Source organism: Convolutriloba macropyga, chromosome 3, assembly GCF_964194025.1.
Source record: "Convolutriloba macropyga chromosome 3, txConMacr16.3, whole genome shotgun sequence".
In the NCBI taxonomy this organism is placed as follows: Eukaryota; Metazoa; Xenacoelomorpha; order Acoela; family Convolutidae; genus Convolutriloba; species Convolutriloba macropyga.
In genome coordinates this window covers 66,467,363-66,492,998 of record NC_134470.1, presented here as the reverse complement: position 1 = coordinate 66,492,998, position 25,636 = coordinate 66,467,363, and the positions used below count along the sequence as shown (strand labels likewise).

General features: G+C 33.6%; 2 protein-coding genes across 3 annotated transcripts in view; one reads left to right on the top strand and one right to left on the bottom strand.

The window, feature by feature from the left end:
* Nucleotides 1-10,249: 10,249 nt before the first annotated feature.
* Nucleotides 10,250-21,137, bottom strand: LOC142336374 (uncharacterized). Of its 2 annotated transcripts, none has more exons than XM_075385155.1 (4): nucleotides 20,799-21,137; nucleotides 19,657-20,457; nucleotides 14,321-14,608; nucleotides 10,250-11,271 (listed from the first exon to the last, which is right to left on the bottom strand). In XM_075385155.1, exons 1-4 carry the CDS (start codon nucleotides 21,085-21,087, stop codon nucleotides 10,430-10,432), a joined length of 2,220 nt encoding a protein of 739 aa, XP_075241270.1. In that variant the 5' UTR covers nucleotides 21,088-21,137; the 3' UTR covers nucleotides 10,250-10,429. The 2 variants fall into 2 exon arrangements, with proteins under 2 accessions (XP_075241270.1, XP_075241271.1); XM_075385156.1 differs by having other exon boundaries at nucleotides 20,812-20,897.
* Nucleotides 11,451-25,636, top strand: part of LOC142336375 (translationally-controlled tumor protein homolog) — a 318,382-nt gene continuing 304,196 nt past the window's right edge. Inside the window, exon 1 of the mRNA XM_075385158.1 lies at nucleotides 11,451-11,460. The gene's annotated coding sequence lies outside the window, so the exon portion shown is untranslated. The remainder of the gene's footprint in view (nucleotides 11,461-25,636) is intronic.

Genomic DNA, 25,636 nt, shown 5'->3' with positions numbered 1-25,636 from the left:
TATAACAATTGCTTCAAACTTTGTTCGAGAGAAATCAAAAAATCCATTTGAAAATATTTTTTCGATTTCCGGAAGTATATTCAACATCATTGATCAATGCTGTTGCTTTCCAATTCTTTCGATTACATTTCTCATATTTTATATTGATGTCGTTTATTGTCAAACCAGTTTTCTCTTCAAATACGCAAATCAGGAACCTGACATCGTTTCTCAACTCCCAAGGAATTACGTCGCTCCGAGAAAGACTCGAACTGTCATCAATTAAGCCTTTAGTTTTTTCAATTAGGACCGCAAGCGCATTCTCAAAACCATTGTTCACGGTTTCTGTGAATTCGTAAATCTCATTAATGAATAAGCGGACGGCTACCTTCTCAGGGCCACGTTTTGAGCAGATTACATGTAAAGAATTTACAAAAGGATTATTCCTTAGATTCTTCAGCAAATCCGATAAGTCGTGGGCACCAGCGTCAGTTGTTTCGAGAGGTTGATTTCCTTCATTATGTCTGACAAACAACACTCATACAATCTTTGTAGACTCAGAGGGGGGCTATTTCTACTTCAGAGTCCGCTGAGAGTGCACTGTAGTTAAAACTTTGCCGTTTTTTGCTAAGTTTACTCGTTAATTATCAAAAATGCAGAATTTATTTTGAGTTTTCCACTAACAAATTATCTATATCTACAACATTCGAAAAATCAATTGTTCCTAACGGACAATAAGTATTAGCAGGGCTAGTTTTGGGCCATTCTTGGACTGTTACAATCCAAAAAAAATCGGGTTGTAATCAGTCGGTCTTTTTTTTTTTAAAAAAAAAAGACTTTTTTTAATAATAAAGAACAGAACATATCAAATCAAAGCTCAGGAGTGATAGGTCCAACCAATTCGCTCGCAAAGCAGCTCCAAGCTTATGCATTTAGTTTTTTAAATGAAAGTTTATGGTCGTTTCTTTTTTAAAAAATATTTGACTTTTCAATAAATAATGGCTTAATTAACTTTTCCTCTATTTTTTTCTTAATTTGTTCAAGTTCCAGCTTAGTGTCAGCAAAGAAAGACTGCTTCTTCTTTCTACTGATTTAACATTTATTCTCGGTTGCAGTTTTAAGCCTGAAGTTATTGTTTTCTGGCTTTGATACAAGATTTCAGATTTTTGTTTGTTTTGATATTTGCCAGTTTTTCACGTTTTCTAATTTTGTCACATTATCACATTATTGCAAGTTCTCATGTCACCTTATTAGCATTCAGATTAAGGCACAATTGAACATATTAAAATCCTGAAAGATATACATAATCGTTTTAACGGCCTCGACGCCTCTTTCTTGAAGAAATCAATTGAATTTTTTAATTTTGTCTCTAACTGTCCTTTATACTTTGTCGTTTCGGTCGTATGAAATTTCCTGTATAGTGATAGCTTTCATTGGCTTTTCATGGAAGAATAGAAGAACCGATATTCTGATATTAGTAGATAGCTGATGGCTTTCATGACTTTGAAAACAATCGTTTTCCAAAATTAAAAAACTTTTTAACTTCGCAATTTTGTTCTTTTTTATGTTTCTTTTTGTTACCAAATCTCGTTAGTTAACTACAGGTCAAATATGACATTATGGGTGTCAAGGGAATAAAAGGGATTGGTGTCTCAAAATCTTTTTTTTAAGGAATTTATTATGACCTTACTGGCTTCGACACCGGTTTTTCACAAAAAGTAAATTAATTTGATTTTTGTCATATTTGACGTTCTTTTTGTAGATGCAAGAAATAATCTGGATAATTACAGGTCTCGAGGGTTTCCTTTTCATGAACAAACGACCCTATTTAAATGGCTCATTTTGTAATTAATGCCTTTCATGACATTGAAGGTAATTTTGTTTCGAAAAAAAAATTAAATGTATTACATACTTTAGCACTTCGCTTTTTTGTCTACTTGTTACCTAGTCTTACTAATGAATGGCCATGTACTACATTATAGCTGCTTGAAGAAGGCGCAATCAAATATATTTTGAGTGCCAAAATTTGGCTTGACGGTTTTGACAGCGTTTTCTGGCAAGTTTCAATTGAAATTTTGTTTGTTCTTTGTTGTTCTTTTTAGCCGCTTTAAAAAATGAATAAGGACCGGTCCTAATGCCCTTCTATAGAAGCAGTGGTACTCGTAAATTTGTGGTAATATTAATTGATTCCTAATGGTATTTATTACTTTGAAGTTAACTGTTTCAAAAAAATAAGTTAATTTTTTTACTTTACTGTTTTTGTTCTTTTTTGTATAATTGTTACCAAACCTTTTTATGGACTGGTCGCATATGTTTTCTGGTGATTTATAAGTTATTTTTGTTTAGTTTTAGGTTTATCTGACGGTATGTTGACTTTGTTATTAAATTTAGTTTTTAAGAGGGACATAAATTTTTTGATGTAATTAATGTTTGTTGTTGTTGTTGTTTGATTTTGCTGTTCGTCTTGACTCGCTTTCTTAATATTGACATATTACAGCAATCTAATGCATCAATTTTTACTCCACTGAGTTATTTGCTTTGGAGGCTATCTTATCGTTCATACAGTATTTTTTGAAAAAGACTTGGGCTTTTTTGGGATTCGCAAAAAACAATTTTTGGGTTTTTCTATCTGTTCCTCATTTGGTAGACAATTATGCCAAAATTGTGGATGGGCGGGGTCGGAACCTTATGTGCCATCGCACATTACCGAGCCGCCTTGTCTACTTCAAATTTTCATTACCAAGCTGTGACAGCCTAAAACAGTAAATTGGAGTAAATTTTCTTTGCTATGCGAATGAAATTTCAAAAATCTTGTCCGCTTGTTTGGCCAGTTCGTTATTTGAAATCAGAAAAATGACCTATGAAACGATTTGGCGGAGTTGTGCAAAATAGAAATTGTGACTTTTACTAGCACCATTCAACCAATCTAATGCTTGGTCAAACAAATTTTGTCAATTTGAGCTAGGGATAATTGATAGAACCACGGCTTACTTGGAGTTGTATGCCACTAAAAACTTTTGTCAAAAGAACACATCTGTCAAGATCTCTTAAATCAAATTTACAGAAAAATACCCCACATAAAAAAATATGTTAAAGAGAAAACATTTTCAATAAATGAAACCAAATTATTCATTTCGTTTCTGATGCCTTTCTTGATTAACAAACTGAGAGCAAATTGAGCTCATTTGAATGTTACTTGCTGCAAGTTATCAAAAATGGACAGAGGAACTCGCAATCTAAAACATAGCGCGAAGAACTAGGAACAATAACTTGACGGGTTTAACCGAAGTAATAACTATTGTATTTACTTTCGCAAATATACAATACTAATCAGTGAGATTACTAATATCACCATATAGGCGCACAGGATTAAAGAAGTTAATTTCTTTGGAAAAAACCTCAAACAAAAATCTGTCAAATCTTTTGTTTCTCACGGCCGAAACGGTTAAACTCAATTTTTGAACAATGCGGACATCAGAAATGGTAAATACGCAAACACAAACGGAAACTGATTTTTTTTATAAAAAAGACTTGTATAAAAGATGTATTGCGATGACTGCATCTTACATGGTAACTCAAAAGGCGTGAAAAAGGTGAATTTCAACCACCGTTATTGTTCCGGCCCCTCTTGATGGGATACTGAAATGGGATTTTTTGTTCAGTCATATTTGACCGATCGATATATTCCTCGTAGAGAGTTGTGAGTTGTATCATTAAGAGATGATTTATTTTTTGGCTAAATATTTCAAACTTCAGACTTTTTCCAAAAAAAATTGCCCGAAAAAAGCTTCTTTTGTCCACTTTGATTAAATTCGCCGGAAGTACACACCCAAGTAAAACAATCTTTGTAAACTATGAAGAAAGCTGGTCCCACTTCAACTTCCATTCCATTGAGAGTAATCTGGAATTAAAATTTTGCCGTCTTTTTTCTAAATTTACTCTATGATTATCAAGAACGTAGCATTTATCATTGATTTTTTAACTAACAAATTAATTAGATCTATAATATTCGAAACAATTGAGCGCTTTATTAGACGAAAAGCAATAGCAATGTTGGTTTTGGTCCAATCATGGACTGCTAGAATCTAAAAATATTTCGGATTGTATTCAGTCCGTCTTTTTTTTTAAAAAAAATTCGATCTTCATTATTGTATTTAAAGAAAGAACGATTGAAATCAAAACTCACTGCTGAGAGGTCCAAGTCGCTTCCTAAGCAGTTTCAAACTAATGCATCGAGTGTCTTTACTCCAAAGATTATAGTCCTTTTCACTTTTTAAAAACGTTTGATTTTTCAATAAACAACGGTTGATTGAATTTCACCACAATTTTTCTCTTAAAATGGTCAACTTGTAGCTTAGTGTCAGCAAAGAAAGAAAGCCACTTTTTTCTCTTCTTTCTACTGAATTAAAATTTTGTCCTTTTTTAGTGGTTTTACGCGTTGAGTTATGGTTTTCTGGCTTTGATACTACAAGATTTCACATTGTTATTATTTTGCTCATTTAGCATTACTTTTATTTAGCATTAGCTCATTTTAAATTTTTTTCTCGTTTTGTCACATCATCACATTATTGAACTGTCACATATCACATTATTGGCGTTCAAGATAAGGAATAATTGAACATAAACGAGTCTTTAAAGGCATAGATTATGGTTTATTCGACACCCCTTTCTCGAAAAAATTACTTAAATTTTTAAATGTCTTTAACCGTCGATCTAACATTGTCATTTTAGTAGTATGAACTTTCCTGTATAATGACAGTTGTCATTCGCTCTTTATGAAGGAACAAATGAGCCGATTCTGATCTGAAAAGATAGCTTTCATGTCTTTTAAAACAATTGATCTCAAAAATTTAAAAAACACTTTTCAACTTCGCATTTTTGTGATTGTGTCTATTTGTTACCTAGTCGTGTTAATTACAGGTCACATATGACATTATTGTAAACATGTACGAAATTTATTGTTTTCGAAGAAGTCGGTATGAATTTATTGGCTTCAACACAGGTTTTCCGCAAAAAAAGTAAACTAATTTCTGATTTTTGCCGATATGTAACGTTCTTTTTGTAGACGTAAGACATATTCTGATTAACTCCAGGTCTCAAGCGATTGCTTTGGACGAATAAACGAACCTTTTTAAATAATTCATTCCGTAGCTTATGGCTTTCTTGACTTTGAAAACAATTGTTTTCGAAAAACTAAAAAGTATTACTTAATTCTGCCTTTCTCTCTTTTTTTCTTCTTGTTACCTATTGTCATTAATGAGAAGTCCAATACCACATTATTGGAGTTCGAGGAAGGCTCAATTGAACCTATTTGAGCGGCAACAAACGGCTTTACGGCTTCGACAGCGTTTTCTTGAAGTTTTAGTTGAACTTTTGTTTGATGTCTCTATAGGTTGTCCTTTTTGAACCGCAAAGAAAATTGAATAATGACAGGTTTTAATGGCACCCATGGAGGCGTATGTGACCATAAACATGTTGGATGTTTTCAATTGCTATCTAATGGTTTTCATTACTTCTAAATTAATTGTTTTTAAAAATATAAATTTTTCAACTTTGCTGCTTGAATTTTAGGGGGGTTTCTATCTGTTCCTCATTTGGTAGACATTCATGCCAAAAATGCGGGTGACCGGGGTCGGAACTTTATGTGCGAACGCACATTACCGAGCCTCCTTGTTTTGTTTCTAACCATTGCCCCCTGACATGAGCGCCTACAAGATCGATTTTGAATCGAGAGAAATTGGAGAGATATTTGATGACGGAAAAACCGTGCTTCTTCCGACTTCGTTTTCTGAGTCAACGACGTCAACGCACAAGAATAACTTAATATCAACACAACTTTTTCACATCATTACATCAACATAATAAATGTACAAATGGAAAGCTGTATATTGAACAAAAATTTATCAATATGAGCCGCAAAGTTTTTGATATTGGGCTGAAAACTTAGGAAAAACTAACGCCTTATTCATCTCTATTCTTTGAATCACAATAGTTCAATGAAATCCCTAAAAATCATCAGATTTTAACCAATTATTACTCTGCTATCTATACTTTATTAGGTTTGCTATCAAAGCAATTAAAACATTCCAGGTACAATACGCTAACATAAGCAGTATATTGCAAAAAGCCAAAAAATGATCTAATTCAGCGTCTGACCAGCCAAAAACACTTGAATCTAAAACCTCAAAAATTCCTTCCCATCACGTATATTAACGGAACCCAGTTGAATGTTAAAAAGTTCACTGACCTCTCCAATGGTAGATATATATGGTAAAAGTGAAACTTACACCACAAATTGGATAAAATTGGATATTAATGAACTATAGATAAGGAAAACTAAAACAAGCAAACATTACGCATATTTAAATCTCGTTGAAAGAATTTGCAAAACTCCAAATTATACATGATGTCGACAAAACTGCTGGACTAATAGAAACATCAATCACATTTCATTTTTGCGAACAACTGTTCAGTATGCCGACTACTACAAAAATTCAAATATAGACAAAAAGCTATTAGGAAGGTGGAAGGCAGCGCACCAAAACTGATCATTACTACATTTAAAAAAGCGTTCAAAAAGTTTTCGAATTTAAGTGGTAATTAATTGCATTTTTCATTCATTGTTCCGACCCCCAATTTAGTGGGGAGGAACTATATACTCAAATGGGTTTTTTTTGTTCAGACAATTTTGGCGATCGATATTTATATTGTACAGAGCTGTGAGAGGTATCATTAGACAGGCCGTACACCTTAGAATATGGAATTAAAAAGATTTTTTCAAGTTTCGTTTTTACAGTATGAGTTATCGAGGTTTAAAGTTTAGTGAATGTTGGACTGTTTTTACTCACATTTTCCGTAATTTTCGCTAAAATAAGTAAAAACAGATTATAATTTTTAAGGATAGAGTGCTATCATTTTCGTTGGAGATAGAAGAGCGTAGTTTTTATTCACAATTTCCGTAATTTTCCGTAAAATTTGGCTGCATTTTGCTATAGTAAGAACAAGTTAAAATTTTAAGGATAGAGTGTTATCATTTTTGTTAGAGATCAAAGAGCGTAGCTGAATTGTTTGATTGAAAATTTTTTGGCTAAAAAGTTTGATAACATTTTCAAAATTCGAATTTTTTCATTAGAAATGGCACAAAATAAGATTTTGGTCAACTTTGCGAAAGTTTGCCAGACGTCGAGACCTAGTAACAACTGACACAGTCTCTGTAACCTCAATAAGATTGCTAGTCGAAAGAGGCACCCTTTGAAAATCTTTTAGAATTCAAATTTTGCCGTTTTTTGCAAATTTAACTCGAAAGTTATACAAAAAGCATCATTGTTTATCTTGATTTTTGAAATAAGGCATACAGAGAAAAGTACTAAACAAACATTTGGAACAATTGGAAGGCTTATAGTGCGCGCTGCAAAATCAGGGATAGGCTTGATCATATAATGAATTCTTATAATAAGATCTTTTAAATTTTTATTTGGGCTCTGCTTCATTTTGGCTTAATTTTTTAAAGTTAGGTACTGGTAAAATTTTCAATTCACGGCTCAATTAATGACAGCTCCCACATGAAAAAGAGTCCCAATGTACATATGCTTTGTTTAAGGAACACATCTAATGGTTTTTATGGTTTTGAAGAAGAGTTTTAGTAAACTTTACATGAATTCTTGTTTTGCAATCATTAGTTATTCTTTTTGCAGTCAGATTTGAAAATCTAACTGATCAAACAAACGGCTTCTTCAAGTTTAAGTGAACCTATACAATGAGTTCGGTTGTTATCGAATGTCTCTCATGATATTGAAGATAGTTGTGCATTTAAGAAAATGTCAGCGATTTTTTGAGTTTGTCAATTTTTTTTATCTCATTTCTGTTAACTTTTAGCTTATTCTCAGTAAATAGAGGCCAAGTTTCTTTCATATAAAACACACACTATTCTCTGTGGTGGTTTTTCCTAAATAACGGCTTCTGATTTTTCTGCATAATTGGCCATTTTTGCTGTTCTTTTTTGTTTCTTTGTTAATTGTCACATCACTTAAGACTACAATCGGAAAAAGAGCTTAAATTACGCAATTAAACACATGTTTTTGCTTTTATATATTATGGTTTTAAGGGCTGCCAATTTTCACCGACCGAAATATTCATCATAGTGAGTGGTATCATTAGAAAGCCCGTACAGCGTAGAATATGGAATTAAAAAATTTTTTGATTTTTGTTTTTTACAGGGAGTTATCGAGGTTTAAGTTTTTGTGAGTAGTAGACAATATTCCATTGTTTTCATTCACATTTTCCGTATTTTAGCACAAATTTTCGTCAATTTTGCTAAAACATGTTAAAGTTTTTAATTGTAGTGTTGACTTTAACTCCAAAAATAGAGCAGTGCTCTAAATTGTTCGATTCGAGTTTTCTGGCTAAACTTTATGCTAAACTTTTCAAAAAATTAAGACTTTATTAGTCAAAATGGGACCAAATATGTTTTTTTTAGCCTGGTTTCTCCAAACTTGCTCTAAGTAAAGACCATATAACTGCAATCAGTCTCTTCGAAAAATTAAACAGAGAGATAGTTGTTGTAATCTTGCTAACTTTAAGAGTCTTCTAGAACTATAGTCTTGCAATTTTTTCGCCAAGGTAAACTCAATGATTATACAAAATGCATTACCTTTTTTGATATACTGGAGAACTTTGCTTGCAAATGATCTATTTCCCCAGAATTTGAACAATTGAGTGTTTGATTTACCCGCGCAGCAACATCAGAGCTGATCTTGATCTCATCATGGATCCGTACGGTAGAAAACTTTAGATTTTAAAGAGGCGCAGATTTTTTTAAAAACTTTCAGCTTTTATAGTTTTTTATGCTAATTACTGGCAAGAAATCCAAATCAGCGCTCAATTTTTGACAGATAATATATTTTAAAAAATGAGGCGCAATGACCATATATCGCGGTTTAATAGTTAAAATCATGGTTTTCATGGCTCTGACCAATTGTTATCTTAAAAATTAAATTTTTGCTTTGATTTGCTATACTTTACAGTCCAATGACTTAATTGGCTTTTAAGAGGTACAAGTGAACCTCTACAATGCTTTCAGTTGTTATTTAATGTCTCTGATGCCTGAGTTTATTTGTCTTAAAAAAATGTCGGTAAATTTTTTATTTTTTCAACTTTTATCTCATTTCTCTCAACTTCTGGCGTAGTCTTAGTAAAAACAGGTGTAAACCCAATTACTGTGAGTTATAAACTAAAGGCTGCAGCGGTTTTACGTTTAATTAATAGTTTCCAACTTTTTAAACTACCAGTTTATCATTTTTTTTTCAATTTTGAGCATAAACGCAAATTTTTTAGTTCCTTTTGTTTTTTATCGAATTATCACATTATTGACAGGTCCAATTGCAAGAAAGCATAGTTGGGCACAGCGTTGAGAAAAGGCGTATCTGAACATTATAATAGTTTTTGTTGAATAGTTTATTCAATTGTGACACAGTTCTCTCGCAAAATTTATTGGATTTTTTAAATTTTTGCCTAAGTTTGTCTTTCTTTGTTGCAGTACGACACATACATGAAAAGGATAGATGTCAATTGCTGTCTCAGGAAGCATAGCTGAACGTATTTAAAGATTTCAGTTAAAAGATATGGTTTGCAGTTCTTGCAGATAACATCTGGTTTGCAGTTCTTGCAGATAACATCTTTTAATTATAGTGTCGTCAAATTGTTCGTGATTTTCTGGCTTCTGCATGTATTTGTTGTCATTTTGTAGTTTTGTGACTTAGTCTCATTAATAACAGGGCCAATTGTTTTTTGGATTACCTGTAAATGACAATAAAATCGAAACTTAATTTTTAAGAGCTGTAAACCGAAATTTGATTTCAAGAATTTCAGTTTCGAGAACTAAAGCATCCTTATGTAACAAATTAGTTCCCCGACCGTTCGGTTCTGAGATGTTTGGAAAAAAATCTGCATGCAGGCGCTTTAACGATAATCTGGGCGCGAAAATGTGAGCGATTTTGAAGCCTTTGATTTTGTTTATCCACCACCCTATTACATGGCAACAAATATTTGGGTTGCTAAGGCGTGAAAAGAGAGACAATGGAAAGGATTGTGGAGATGAATGAAAACGCCATCGAGTCGCTTGAAAGGTCTTCACTTTACAACGTTTTGCGGCCCCTTAAAATGAAAACTTGACTAAAAAATTCACTCAAAAGTAAACAAGGATAAAAATACCAGACAGACTCATATTGCAACCGCTGACCGATTGAGACCGCAAATGAGATTCTGCACAAAATGAGATTCGATAAGATTAAATTCTATATGATCAAAATTCAAAGATTGCAACAATTCAAACTAAATCAACTTTAGAGATATGCTACTATAATATTATTGACATCGCTAACAATATTATTTTAATTTGCCTGCTAAAAGATATAGTGATCTCATTAAACAACAATCATATTTAGAGGAGCTATCACACTTCAATAAGGAGGCAGCTCTGCTTATCCATCAAGTATTTCAACAGCAAACAATTAAGAGCTTCTTTGTGAGTCTTTTGTGACGAATCTGTTTCACATGAAACGCCATCAACTGTAATATGACCTTTCCAAGAAATTGTCTCAATCTCAAATTTGAACTTGATTGCAATTTTTTGAATTGAAAGCCCAGTTTTCAATTCAAAAAGGGAGATTAACAACTTCGTGTCGTTTCTTTGTTCATACGGAATTACATCCTCACAGCCACGATTTTCAATCTTTTGCATCAAACGAGTCGCCTTATTCGCCAAAACTCTTATATTCCTTTCTTTGAACACGTAGATGTCATTTATGGTCACCTCAAACTGCAGCCTTCGAGTTTCACTATCTTCGGTGCAACTTAACCCAATCGAATTCACAAAAACATGTCTGCTCAATTCTCTAAGCGCTTTCCAGGACGCCACAGATGCTACAAACCCGTTTGCTGACATGTTAGCTACACTGCCTAGATCTCTGATCACAACCAAATTTCGTTTGGTTGCCTTTCGTACAAACTTTAGTTCTTGTTCAAGGTCATCAGCTTGCCATCGCAACTTTCTGTTCCGCGCCTCCCATAATGTAAAGCAATCAATTTCACTTCCGCAGTGTAGATACCTTGGACTACACGTCACATCGCGAATGTCCAACAGAGGCTTATGACAACGGAACAGAATCAGTGGCGTTTTTTTCACGTCTTGCAAAATGAAATTCCACAGAAGTTTTTCCGGCAATTGGGAGTTTTGAAGTTTCAATTGTAAGTATTTCGCTATAGCTGCTTCCTTGGCTAGCTCTTCCGATGAAGCTAAAACAGACAAAAATATAATTTTCGAAATTGTACGAAATTTTCTTTCGGGTACAACTGATAAGAAATATTGCAACTGTTTGAGGGGTCGGCAATGCCACAAGGCGGCGCGGTAATGCGGGCTGCTCGTATATGATGTCTCAAGCCTGAAAAGTTTTCAGGAGCAGAAGTACAAGCCGCTTATTAAATTGGGTTTCTTTAACAAAAATATATTAATTTCACAAAACTCCACAAAATGAACACCGATATAGCACATAAAATTTCTAGCTGCTGACTTTCAGTAGTTGTTATTTTAAAAGTCAAATGTTATATTAATCATCAGGACCGTGACCGGTCAATTGGCCGACATACAAATTAGCCGACACACCTTTTAGCCGACACTTCAGCAAATATAACTACTCGAAAACCACAGTTCACGATAATTAACCGCGCATTAAGCGGTAAAAGTAGCGTCCCTTAGTTGTAAAACAAACAATCATTGGCTATTACTGCTAGCTGATTTGGCCATGCCTCAGATATGAATCTATCACAACCGAACAAATTATTACGGCCGAACATAATTAAGACGACGCTTCTAATAACACTATTTAAATTACACAGTTTAGATTTCGGTCTTTTTCACGTCGTCTTGATGAAATCTGTCGGCCAATTGGCGTGTCTTCTAATATGTGTGTCGGCTCATACCCCTAGCCCCCATCAGGACAAACGAAAAGTATGAAAATTATTTCAAGAAAACTTAAACAAGGTCTGCATCAGTATACGCTTTTGTTTAATTGCTTAAATTGCTTATGTTTAATTTGCTTTTATTCAAATTGCTTATGCTTAAATTGCTTTTGCAAATATTATTGCTTAAGATATTTTTTCGGTTACTCAACAACGATCTCACAGCATATAAAATTGAACCTCTCTCTAACATGAGAATAAAACAACATGACAGGTCAAAAAAACGTCTGATATAGGAAAGAACAATAAGTTTTTAATTGATTCTTTTATTGCACAGGCCATTCCAATTTATAATAGTCTACCTTCTAATATTAGACTGAAAACAACATCGAAAGCTTCCTTAAAAAAAGAACTGAAAGAATATTTTTGGAAAAAATTTTTGAAGGACCCAAAAGCAACTGCTATGAAAGATAACATTGAGAGCATTAGATCTTAATCTTTATTTTTAATCTTCATGATGTACATATAAAATTGTGAGAACATTTTATGCTCGCATTTTAGGCCATTTTTTTTACTAATGTAAGGTCAAAATTTTAGTTAAGTAATTTAATGATTTTATAATTTTACATAAAATTATATTCTTAACATTACATTGCCTCTTTTACCATTTGCATTTTATTCTTAAGTGTATCAGAGGGAATTAACAATGTTTTTTTGTATACACATCTCTCTTATTAGAATTGCTTGAAACCGTCCAATCCGTAAACAGTCTAAAAATGAACAAAAAGGCGACGAGCAAATAACTGATCGCCGACTACCGAGAAACAACACTCGATTTATTTGTAGCCAGCCTGATTCAGCCAGAGTGGCCGAATGTAGACTGCTTTAGCGGGGGGAGGGGAGGGGCTACCACCAGATGCAAATTGCCACCTTTAAACAAATATTAAGTAAAGAAAAAAGGAATCAAATACGATGCAAAAAGTTTTTTGCAAAAAAACGTTGCAAACAGTTCTTGGAGTTTGCTCATTTCTTTTGCTAATGGTCTTCAGATTAATAAAACTGAATATTAGAATATAAAACTTCCTCCGCCTGTGCACAACAATTCAAACAGGGCAATCAAATGAGAAAAAAATTTCAATGGAATGAGGCAATCTGTAACTAAGAAAAAACAAAAATTCAACCAAAACATCATCCTAGACCAAAGATTTCCTTTGAAATTTTCTTTTTGGAAAGAATACAATATACCTCAACTTTTAAAAATTAACTTAAGTCAGTGAAAAAATCTTGTTTTAAATAGAGAAGTTGATTCAATCACATGAGCGAGAAATGAGTGTTGTTTTTTTTTAAAAAAAAGAAACAATACTAAAGGAAACTTGACAACATTGAGAAAACATACTGATAGATAGGAATAATCCAAAAAAATTGAACAAGAAACATTGTTGAATTCTCATTTTAGATACTGTTATCGTTCAATTTAGATAGATTTACTGTGCAGCCGCTTTTTAAAATGGCTTTCAGCAGATTAACCCAAGAAACCAGCCTCGAACAGCCACAAAAATGTGAAAAGGCGACAAAAAACTAATGCAAAATATTTATTTACTAATTATTTACTAAGCAGTGAACATGAGTGAAATTGGAAATGATTTTGGTGATGAATGAAAACGCCATTAAGTCGCCTGTAAGGTCTTCATTTTACAACGTTTTACGCCCCCTCAAAATAGAAATTTCATTCAAAAACATTTTGCTCAAAAGTAGATAAGGATAAAAAATACCAGACATACTCATATTGCAACTGGCCGATTGAGTTAACAATTGAGATTCTGCACAAAATGATTCTGCCCAATTCAGCTATAGGAAAGAACAATAAGTTTTTAACTGATTCCTTTATTGCACAGGCCATTCCAATTTATAATAGTCTGCCTTCTAATATTAGACTGAAAAAAGTGGGAAAAAGCTTCTAAGGGAAAAAGAGAAAATTTTTTTGTACAAATTTCAACAAAAAGTGAGCAAATTGGATGAGTCTGCTAGCTAATATTTTGATTTGTGTACAATAAACTTTGATATGACCATAAAAAAATTGTTCCTTCTAGCTGTGAAAATGAGCAAACTCGGGAAACATTTTGACAACAAATGACATCACGTGACAATTAACGGCTTTGCTAAACTTTTTGTGAAGTGGAGCGAAACGAAGTCCTTAATATAGTACCCTCCCAACCACTGAAGTCGGTGATCGGAAAAACAAAATATTAGACCCCTAATTAGTGTGTGCATTAAACTGATTTGGTAGCTGATGTATACATCATTGATGATTGTCCACATGGGATAAGATTCCATCAAGAAAAAACTGCATCGAAACTGTATAGTTTTGACTAAATATTAAACATACCAAAGAACCGAAACGTGCTGTTCAATTGTGAGTCTAACGCCAGTTCAACCAAAAACAACTTGATCACATTGCACCTTGGCTTCACGTTAGCTTTTTTACTGTTCAACTTCACCTTTGGTTTCTCCATTTTCATCTGTTGTACAGCGAGTGATGGCACACATGTATTAGGGTTGGAGATCATCCCAATTTTGAAGTCGACATTGTGAGCACAACTCGGAGGAGAAATTTCTATCTTCATGAAGCGTTCAGTTGTTATAGAATCTGTGAGCCGAAACTCTCTTAGCAAGGCTGAAACAATTCAACGTAGTTCATTTACTTTTGTTGATCAATAAGAAAGACAAGCAAAAGATGTAGAATAAAATCTGAAAAATTTTAACTATTTCAACCCCTCAAATTAAAACACTACTTCAAGTAAGAGGACGCTCTGACTAATAACTATTTCATACACGCAACGAAGCTATGTGTGAATTAGAGGTCCGTCTAATTAAGCTGAAACAATCAATTCAATATAGCTGAGTGCAACAAAACTGAAATGAATTTGCGCGAACACATCGTAGGAACTGCCACTACGTGCGGATGAATAGCTAGCTCACGGCGATTTTGAACAGGACTTGCAATTTGGGATTGTGCTAGTTTAAGTAGGAATAAATAAACGTTTTGCGTTCAAAACTATAGTTAGGAAGTTTGAAATTAAAAAACATAGCTGGCAGATTGCCAGAAAATAGCCGCAGTAGATTCATAGATCGGCAGTCTAAAAACAGTAAAAAAGACAGACCAAAAATAATTTGTCTTTTCATTGAAGGCTGATCTGTTATATTTTGATTAAAAATCTGTATAACTTCTGGCTGCCTCTATTAGCTGATCTCAAATAACCTTCATTTAGAGTGACACACACCCATTTGACCTTATCTCTTTGAATTAAAGTAAATAAAAGTCAATTTCAAATTGAGGAAGTCATTTTTGAGAGTGAGGTAAGTCAAGTGTGACCAAAAATTTAATCACGCGCATGAACAAAAAAACTCGCTCCACTAAGAGCCAAAAATGACGTCACACATGCAATTCAGTTGAAATTGCATGAACGAATGAACAAAAAGTGGCTGTGACGTCATATGGTCGTAACAAAAATCATGACGACGAAATAAAAAAACATAGCAGGACAAGTCCTGACGTACAATTCAAAGAATTTTCATTGACTAAACAGAAAAACGAGACCTAGAATGGACTATGAGTGAACTGAGGAAACCATTTTAAAAAAGTCAGATAAAAAAAATAAGAAAAAAAAAACAGAAAATCAATGTCAAAACGCCGCATGTGAACAAAAAAACCACTAACGAGAAATGAAAATTGAAATCAAACAAAAACTAGGCATATAATGAGCTGTGAATGGGTTGGGAAAACCATTTAAAAAAAATCCGATCGAAAAACTCGAAAAAACAGTAAAAATCAGAGTGAAATTGCCGCATGTGAACAAAAAACCACTACCGAGAAACCGAATTTTTGTTCAAACACCATTTTCTCACTCTACTTTAAAATAAGAGCGAAAAAATTTCACGCCGCAAAACCACTCGCTTTTTCGCTCCATTTCCTGTTTCGGCGTGACCAAAATCACTACTCCAATTTGACTTCAAAAATCATGAAAATGTGTGAACAGATCTTAAAAAAAAAGACAGCGCCCCAATACAATTCAAATTCTTTGAATTGTAAAAAACCAAGAGAAGGCCAATAATAGCCCCAGCTACCGCTGTGCGGCTATTAAACATTTTTCCTAGGTGAACTCTGCTAACCTATCGCCATGTGAATTAATTGGATCAGAATTCACTGGTTTATCAAAGTTCTCATTATTTTGCTCCCTCCAACCACATTGCACAAAGTTGCTGAACATACTATTCAATCAATAATGTTGAAAACATAGCCGGCAGATTGCCGAAATAGCTGCGAAATCGACTTTTGTGTCGTATAATATAGTTAGACACCAAAACAGATATAAATTCAGAACGTTATCGACGCCACTCAAAAAAACTATAGCAATTATATTCATCAGGCTAGTTAAAATTCACTCCGCAGAAACCTTTTAACTAGGGACCTTAATCACTCAAATGACCTAAAACTATTACAAAATTGAGTGAGAAATGATGCCACGAGCGCAAATACCGTACAAGAGAGGAAGAAGTCATATGAAAAGTTGACTTTATCAGCTAGCGGTGTGAACAAATGTAAAACGAAAAAAGCGTCAGACGAAGAAATAACAAAAATATAGCCGGCACATTACCGGAATAGGTGCCATATAGACTTCTATGTCGCATAATATAGATGGAAACTGGTACAGATATAAATTGAAAAGGTTATGGACTCCGCTAAAAAAACTGTAAATAAAAATAGTCACTTAAAAACCCATTAGACTAGTTCAAATTCACTACGCAGAAGCATTTTTATTAGAAACCTTCATTAGACATATGAGTTTTTTGACCTTATACGAATTCAAAATTTAAATTTTCAAGTGTAAAAGTCTCATTTATTGAGCGAAGTAAGTCACGTATGATCAAAACCTAATCACGCAAATAAACACAAGCACATAAAACTTCAGCGTGAGTGAGAAATGACATCAAATAACGCGCAAGTGCCGTTAGTGAGAGGAAGAAGTCATTCAGAATAAGACTTTTTTCAGCTCTGCAGTGCGAACAACTGTAACACGAAAAAAAGCGCGTCAGACGACAAAACAAAAACACCACGAACACCGCAATTTAGCTCCACTCAGCTGACAGCTATAATATTGTCAAAGGCAGACAAGATCTCACAATTGAAAAGAAAGGGCGTAAAATGTATCAAAATTGGGTAAAAGTATGAAAATATTGCCAGATGAACTCATAATAAAAATCCTGAAGAGCTCCAGTTAGAAAGAGAAAGATGGTTGTGACAAAACCTAATTCTCATACTACTCAATACATACGCACAAAACATAACTGAAGGTTAAGAGAAAAAGCCGCAGATTGCCTGGTACATCTGAAGGATAAGAAATGGTCGATGATTTAGAAAGAAGCGAAAAATATGGTTTGCCGCTAGTTGCCTAGATATTGTTGTATAGGTTAAACAAGAGGACGTCAGACCGTGACTGAATTGGTTTAAAAACCAACTAGCCAGCCTTAAAGTAGATTGAGATCTTCAGTTCACTTAAATCATCCCATTATAGTAAGCAATATGTGTGCCGAAGCAGCTCATACAAGAGCAAATTTATCTACAGCTGTTAAAACTCTCGATGATATCACTGCTTGTCCTAGAGAAATTTCCTCCTTTCAATGAAATCTGGCCCATAAAAACTATGCACCTGATGTTAATGACATCTCAGCAGCAAGCAATTGAGAATAAGACAGCAGAGAACTCGGGGTAGGGCAATATCGCAGTCGACGAAAGCAATTTCCTTTTACGGAACATAGCTGATCTAACCAAGAATAATTATTTGTAACTTTGCAATACGAAGGCTGGGCTCTTTTTCTCAGATTCTAAAATAATTTCTGTGTATTCTTTTACCAGAGGACTCCCAAATTGACAAATCTCAGGGACTCAATTTTGATTTTGACCGGCTGGATAAGTCAATTGCTTTAGTAATCATTTGCGTCTCCGTTACAATGATGCTTGCTCAAGCACCTCAAAGGCAACCGGTGAGCATTAAACAAAGTTATTTGCAGATAGATACAAAATACATTCAATCAAAGGCTCTGCGCATTGCCGTTCATAAAATGGAATTCCGGTTTTCTTGGTTCAATAAAAGACCCGATTGTGTTGGTGCAACCGCAGCTATGTTGACGTAATTGATAAGAGAGCTTGGTGAGTTGAGTTATTCCGTAAACTGATTTAATAATCAAATACAATCAAGAATAGTATAATCAAGTAATTTAACAGTTCACGTTAAAAAAGTACACTCGCTCATTTTGAAAAAATCATTAAAAAACAGATGGTGGTAAAAGATTCTACGAAAGATTTGCTCAAATAAATGAAATTGAAATAGTGCCTTGGTGATGATTAAGTCCTAAATGATTAGCCACTAGCCAAAGCATGCAAGAAATCAAAATACAAAACTTAAAGACCAAAACTTCTCGGACACTTAAAGGCATAAACGAATAGGACTATAATTCACGAAAAGAAAAAAAATCAAAAAACTATTTTTTAAATACTGACAAACACTGCTCTCATAAGAGCTCAAAAAAGTTTGAAAAACCAAGTACAATGTAATATGACTAGCTTTCCTTTATTTCTAGAAGCTAAACAACGACCAGGCAACAAATTTCACAAAAACCAATTGGACAAAGTACTGAAAACTTCACTTCAAAAAATTAAGGATTCAATTTTAAAAAATTTCATAATTTGTTTAAAAGTTCTTTTATATATCAAATTTGAAACCTCAACACTTCGACATTAAGTATCGAGTTCAGTGTCCACGTATGAATAAAAAAAATACAAATTCCCAAAAGTACTGTTTGTTGAACTTCTCTATGCCGTTCCTTCAAATTAGATTTGAATACAAATTCAAATTAGGTTTGATAACAATTTATTGGTAATTAATGGCTTCTGGAATAGTAATTGGTACACGAAAAATGACCGAAAAAAATCAAAATAGTATTTATCAAAACATACTTCAACTTATTTTTTAATTTGAATTTTAGAGGAGCTTGGATAGCATTTATTTTTAAGTTTCCGAATTTTAACGGGCGGATCTTCATGTTTTTCTCTCCAGAATTTCATGCGCTCATGTGCCACTAAATAGAGTAGAAACTAAACTTTCAAGTAGTTCACGCAAATACTTTTGAAATTTCGACGTTAACGTTTTAAAATTGGGAAAAGTTAAATAAATCTATTTTAGGCGAAGTCCTTCTTTTATTTACTGAAGTCATGTATTCTGCATATTAATCTCAATTTCCTTCTTTTTGTACAAAAATGCTATGGGGCATATATACTTTACCGTTTAATTTATGGAAGTTATTTCCAGCGAGTTGAAATATTTTAAATATTTTAAGATTTCACATATTTTTTGCACCTTTGAAATTGAATGACGCTTGAACACTGCCGTCATTTTTTACGTTAAAAACAAATATCAAAACAACAAACAGCCTTTGAAATTTTACACTGAAACAAAATTCAAATAATTGTTTTGATGCGCATGTGGGTTAAGCATATTTTTACTTTCTTAAGTTTTGATAATTTGTTTGCCATATGACGGGTTGGAACATCATGCGCGAACGGACATGACCGATCGCCCTTGTTTATTTTTCACTTAGACTTAATCCAAGAAATACTATAAATTTTTTAAACAAAACCAATACTAACTTTGTTGAATAACTTACAATGGTTGGCAAGGCATGCACGATTTAGCACCCACGCATACTGCGCCATTTGAAATCTCGTCAGCTTGCAATTCGATTTCACTTTCTGTCTCAAAGAGTCCAAATCGACGTCATCAGCTCCTTCATTAGATGTGAGCAACTCATTGTCCTTAACTGCATTCACTGACACTGTTGTCGAGAGTTCATCTTTCATTTCATTAATAGCATTCGAATTTTGGCCACGAGCAACAACTGACAGTGAAGTTTGATCTAAAGATTCCGGTACCAAATTTGATTTCTGTTCTACAGTTTTCGAGCTATCGCGAAATTGGTCCAGGCTTTTTTGAGCAACTATTTCCAATTTTGAGGTAGAGTTTGCATTAACTGGCTTTTCTACTTGAGACCACTCGGCATATTTGATGATGGGAATTGAGTTGAAATTAACTGAAGTACCAATAGTAGTTTTCTCTTCACTCAGCTTTTGCGCTATAGCTTTCGTATTTTCTCGTCGAGTGTTTTGAACAGTTGTCATAGCAGTTAATTTTGGTCTTGTAGCGCCATTTAAATGACTTGCTTGTCCTGTAGAGTACGATAAATTTTTTCTTCCATCTGCCCAACTATATGAGACAACTGGTTCAAAGCCATTGTAAACTGTTTTCGATTCGAACTCATCCAAATTCATTGGTTTGAACAGCAGATCAGTACCCGGAGACAATGTTCTTAGGAACTTATTCAATATGGAGCGCGCACTTTTTGGGGTTTTGGAGTAGGCTGCAAGCAACTTTGCGCTACAAGCGTTCACTGCAAGTATCTCACTTGTACCTATAACAAAGATAAGAACGAAATGTATTTAATTGTCAATTCCCTGAACGATGTAAAGCTTTGATTTGAAAGTTTTCTTCAAAATTTCCACCAATCATTAAATTGAGCTTAATATAGCAAGGTTTCAGATGTTGCAAGGTTTGATATTAACATTCGATCTTGTGCAAATTTTAAATGTGCTTGTAAATTACATCTACAAAAATGGGAAATCTTTAAAAGAGTAAAAGAGTCAATCTACCCGTTGTGCAAAACACCTAAAACTCAGAACCTGTTTCGACTAACGAGCTGAAATTTTTTAAATTCTTTTTAAATGATCTTGAACAAAAAAAAACAAGTCTTACCGATAGCACTGACCCTTCTGAATGGAGAGAAAGGACAAGGTTCCATCAGACAAAAGACTGCTTCTTCACACATCGAGCACCCGTTGATTGAGATATTCCTATAGCTAACAGTGTAGCCATCCAGAGACGAAATGACACCCCACTCAGACAACAGATCGAATGGCGATCCGTCATAGTTTGAAGGAATAGACTTGTCTCTAAACTGGATTGGGATCTCTTCACGCGTGAAGTCCTGGTAGCTATCGCTGAGATACTCCACTGTCGTAATAGGTCGTACATTCAAGGGCATTTTTCATCCAATCCGCACGAGGCAAATAGAAAACAATGGTCAGAACAAAAACATCTGAAAGTCAGCAGAACAACAGTTTAACACAGATGTGACAACTCAAATTCACCAATTTAAAGATGTTGATCATGAAGCCTGTCTGAACCAGCTAAATATGGACACTAAATGTCCCGAGATAAGCTAAGTCAACACTGCAACTATTAGACAAGAAACCTATGACCGCGTGCTTCCGTTTCTGTGTTTTGCCACGAAGTCGCGTTACTTCCTGAAATACAATTTGTCAGTTAACTCATTAGGTCAAAAAAATTTACTTTTCAAACAATAAATGGCAAATGACTGACTTTAAGGACATTAATATTTTTTTGCTGGAAAGGGCGACTTCAGTTCAGTGAGAACATGTACGTAATTCTGCAGATTGTTAGAAGCGCAAAGCAAAAACTTTGATCGAACGAAGGGTCATAAAAACGTTCACATTAACTGGCACAAAATTTCAGGAAACTCTTTCTTCCTGATAAAGATTTCCATCACAAAAAGAGATCAACTGAATTAAACGAGCTTATTCTCCATGATAACATAAAATCAACTCAGTGCAAACAGGCCGTAAGAATTACGATGATCATTTTATTCCGAACAAAATCAAATTATTTCAATTTTTAGATTTGTCGTTCTCAGAAAATCTTTCAATAATTGAAACTTATTTTAAAAGAAACGCTAGTTCAACAACAAGGAAAAGGAAAAGTGGCGTAAAAGTGAGGCATCGGCTGTATTCAGAACAGGAAAAGTTCTGATATTACATAAAGACTTGACTACATAATTGAAACGTGCCTTTGACTCTGGGCAAAAAAAGTTTGGCGAACGAATGGAGACCAAATGGACAATTCCTGATCTTATTGTCTAGGTGAAACAAGTTCGCAATTTAATAAAACCTTAATCTCACATAAAGTCACATTACTGATGCGTTCTGTGTGTGAATACATTTAAAACGAAAGAATGTCACCGAATAAACCAGGAGGCTCGGCATAAATGTCTACCAAATGATGAACAGATAGAAAACCCTCAAAAATTCAAGTATTTTTCAAAAAAAGGTATATGAGCAAAATGATCGTCTCCAACGCAAATAACTCAGTGGAGCAAAAACTGCCGCATTAGATTGATGAGATCAGCAATTTATAAGAAAACAAGTCAAGACGAACAAAAAAATCAAACAACAATAACAACAAACATTAATTGCATCCAAAACTTTGTCCAGTTTTTTAAAAAATTATTAAAAATAACAAAATAGCGTTAGATAAAACTGAAACAAAACAAAACAACTTGTACGTCAACAGAAAAGATATGGGACCAATCCATAATCAGGCTCGGAAACAGTTAGACAAAAAAGAATAAAAAACAGCGAAGTTAAAAATCGGCTTATAAAAACAATTAATTTCGAAGTAAGGAAAACAATTAGATAGCAACTGAAAACATCAAACATGTTTATGATCACATAGCCTCTATAGGAGGGCATTAAGATCTGCCGTTATTCAATTTTTTATGAGGTTACAAAAAAAACAACAAAAAGAGACAAACAAAAATTAAATTTAAACTTGCGGGAAAACGCTGTCCGAGCCGTAAAATCTTTTTTGCCCCTCAAATTATGTCCAATTTAGCCATCTTTGAAAGCCAGTTATGTGGTATGCATTTATGTGGTATCCTCACAAATGAGGATAGGTAACAAGTAGACAAAAAAAAGAAGAATGGCAAAATTAAGTATATTTTGTATTTTTTCCCAGTCATGAAAGCCATTAGTCATAAACGAAATAATTATATAGGTCCGTTCATTCGTCCAAAGGAACTTCTTGAAACCCGTAATTATTCAGAAAATCTCTTACGTCTACAAAACAACGTCAATTAGAGACAAACAAAAAATACGATTTTTTTTTGCAAAAACCCGTGTCGAAGCTAGTAAACTCATTACGATTTCTTTCAAAAAATTAGAGTTTTTACACTTCCACCTTCCCCCAACAACAACTGTGTCAAATGTGACCTGTAATTAACAGGACTAGGTAACAAATAGACAAAAAAGACTAAGAAGTTTTCTAATTTTAAAACAATTGTTTTCCAAGTCATGATAAGCCATCAGATATCTACTCAAATCAGAAAATAGGCTCGTTTATTCCTCCAAAAAACAAGGAGACCTGTCATTATCCAGGAAACTTTATCTGACGAAAAAGTAAAAACGACAGTTAAAGACTATTGTATAAAAAAAGCTCAATTAAATTCTTCGAAAAAGTGGTGTCGAAGCCGTTAAAACCATAATCTATGCCTTTAAAGACTTTTATATGTTCAATTGTGCCTAATTGTGAACTGCCTAATAATGAATGCATTAAGTGATCTGTCTATAGTGTGATAAAGCAAATAAACGAGAGATAGCAAGAAAAAGGGGCCAACGTCTAAAAATAAAAATTTTGAAATCTAGTAGTACCAAAGCCATAAAACTTACTGCGTAAAACCGCAAAAAATGATGCAATTTAAATCAGTAGAAGGAAGAAAAAGAAGAAGCATTTATCCTTCTTTATTTGCTGACACTAAACTACAAGTTGACCAAATTAAGAGAAAAATAGTGGCAAAATTTTATTAGCCATTGTTTAGTTAAAACTTTCGAGTACAGAAACTAGATACATTAATTTTTCAATACTTAGGAAGCTAGTTGGATATATCACCAGTGAGCTTTGATATGAACTGTTCTGTTCGTTAATTAACATGAAAAAATATCTAATTTTATTTAAAAAGAGACCGACTGATTACAAGCCGAATTATTTTTGGATTGTAAGAGTCCAAGATTGGACTGAAGACAGCCTTGCTATTGCCTTAAGAACACTCAATCGTTTCGAATAATATAGATCTAGATAACTTGTAAGTTTAAAGATCAAAAATAATTGCTGCCTTTTTGATAATCATAGAGTAAAGTTAGCAAAAAACGGCAAGACTTTAGTTCCAGACTACTCTCAATGGAAGAAGCAGTAGCATTAGCTCGCTTTGTAGTTTAAAAAAGATCATTAGTTTAAAAGTTTGTTAGTTGTTTCCGATTGTTTAGTTCCGGCAAATTTAATCACAGTGGACTAAAGAAGCTTACTTCGGGCAATTTTTGACGAAACAGGCTGAATATTGAAAAATTTAGCCAATATTATAGACAAAAAACTCAATCAAAATATTCAACAGTATTATTCTTAACAATTTTACATATTTTAGCAAAATTGAAATTTTAGGCAAAAATTCCAGAAAAGGTGAATAAAAATAACGCAAGTCGGTCTAATATTCACAAAACTTTAAACCACGATAACTCTCTCTAGGCAGCGAAATTAAAAATTTTAATTCCATATTCTAGGCTGGTAATGCTTTTTAATGATACCACTCACAACTCACTACGATAAACATATCTGAAATATTTGAGTATAGAGTTCCTCCCCCCTCAAGAGTGTCGCGGAACAATTATTTACAGCCTCAAATAGTGAAATTCAAAAAGAAAAAGACGCAGAAAAATTAATATCAATCAGGAAGGATATAAAATATATATAAGGAAGGCAAAATCTGTGAACATTTTTTTTTGCTGACAGGTACTTGGTAGACAGGGCCATAAAAACGATGCATACCAAGAAAACCGGAACACAACCGAAGATATGGACATTCAAAATGAATCATAACTTTTAATAATATTCTCTACATTCTCAAGATGTCCCATTAAGTGTTCTGTACCGAATTTTTGACCAGCGCCTAATTGATTAGGAAATAGTTAGACGACACAAAACATTAGAAAATTAAAACAAAGACAAATAACGCATAAACCTGTAAACAAAAATCTTTAAAAAAAATTTGTTTATTGCGGGGAAAAATGCCCAATAATATATAAGTGTCTCCGATTAATGATAACACCTATAAAACTGTATAAAATGAACAATGGACCAAAAAGCCAATACATGAACCCCACAAAACAACAAATTGGCATATTTTTCAAATACAGACAGAAATAGGCCGAAAATAGGCTGTTTTAAAGTCAGCTGTTTTCTCTGACATAATTCTTAAAAAAATTGAAATCAAATCATCAAAAAAAGAACAACTAGGGTCTCATTAGAAGTCCAAAGAGACTTCTCATTGATAAAAATAGGTCTCCAAAACAGATTCTGTGAATCGCATACTTGAAGACTAGTGAGCTGAAAGGCTCTAATAGCACTTAATGCCTCTGGCGCTACCTGTTTATCCCGTTTTTGAGGACGAAAAGTCAAATGGATCAGACGAAAAATTGGTCAAGCGAAAAATCGAATAAAAAGACCGACAGGACTAATATTGCTAAACTTTGTTTGAGAGCAATTAAAAAGCCACTTGAGAAGTCAAAGAATGTTTATGAACAAAAGTGTAATTAAGAATATAGCAAAAAAATTGCATTAAGAGTATTAGAATATTGGAAACGACTCAAAGAGTCCTGCAATAAAAACTTTTAGCTAACCCTACCCATTAAGAAATAGCAAATAAAGTTTTAAAAAATAAATAAAAATAAACGACAAATTTTTAGTTA

Bases quoted from the DNA above. Each gene is read 5' to 3' on its own strand.
- LOC142336374 (XM_075385155.1), bottom strand. From the start codon at position 21,087: ATGCCCTTGAATGTACGACCTATTACGACAGTGGAGTATCTCAGCGAT. The intron at 20,458-20,798 runs GTAAGACTTGTT...TCTTTGTTATAG, and splicing joins CAGAAGGGTCAGTGCTATCG to GTACAAGTGAGATACTTGCA. The intron at 14,609-19,656 runs GTAAGTTATTCA...GAATTGTTTCAG, and splicing joins TGCATGCCTTGCCAACCATT to CCTTGCTAAGAGAGTTTCGG.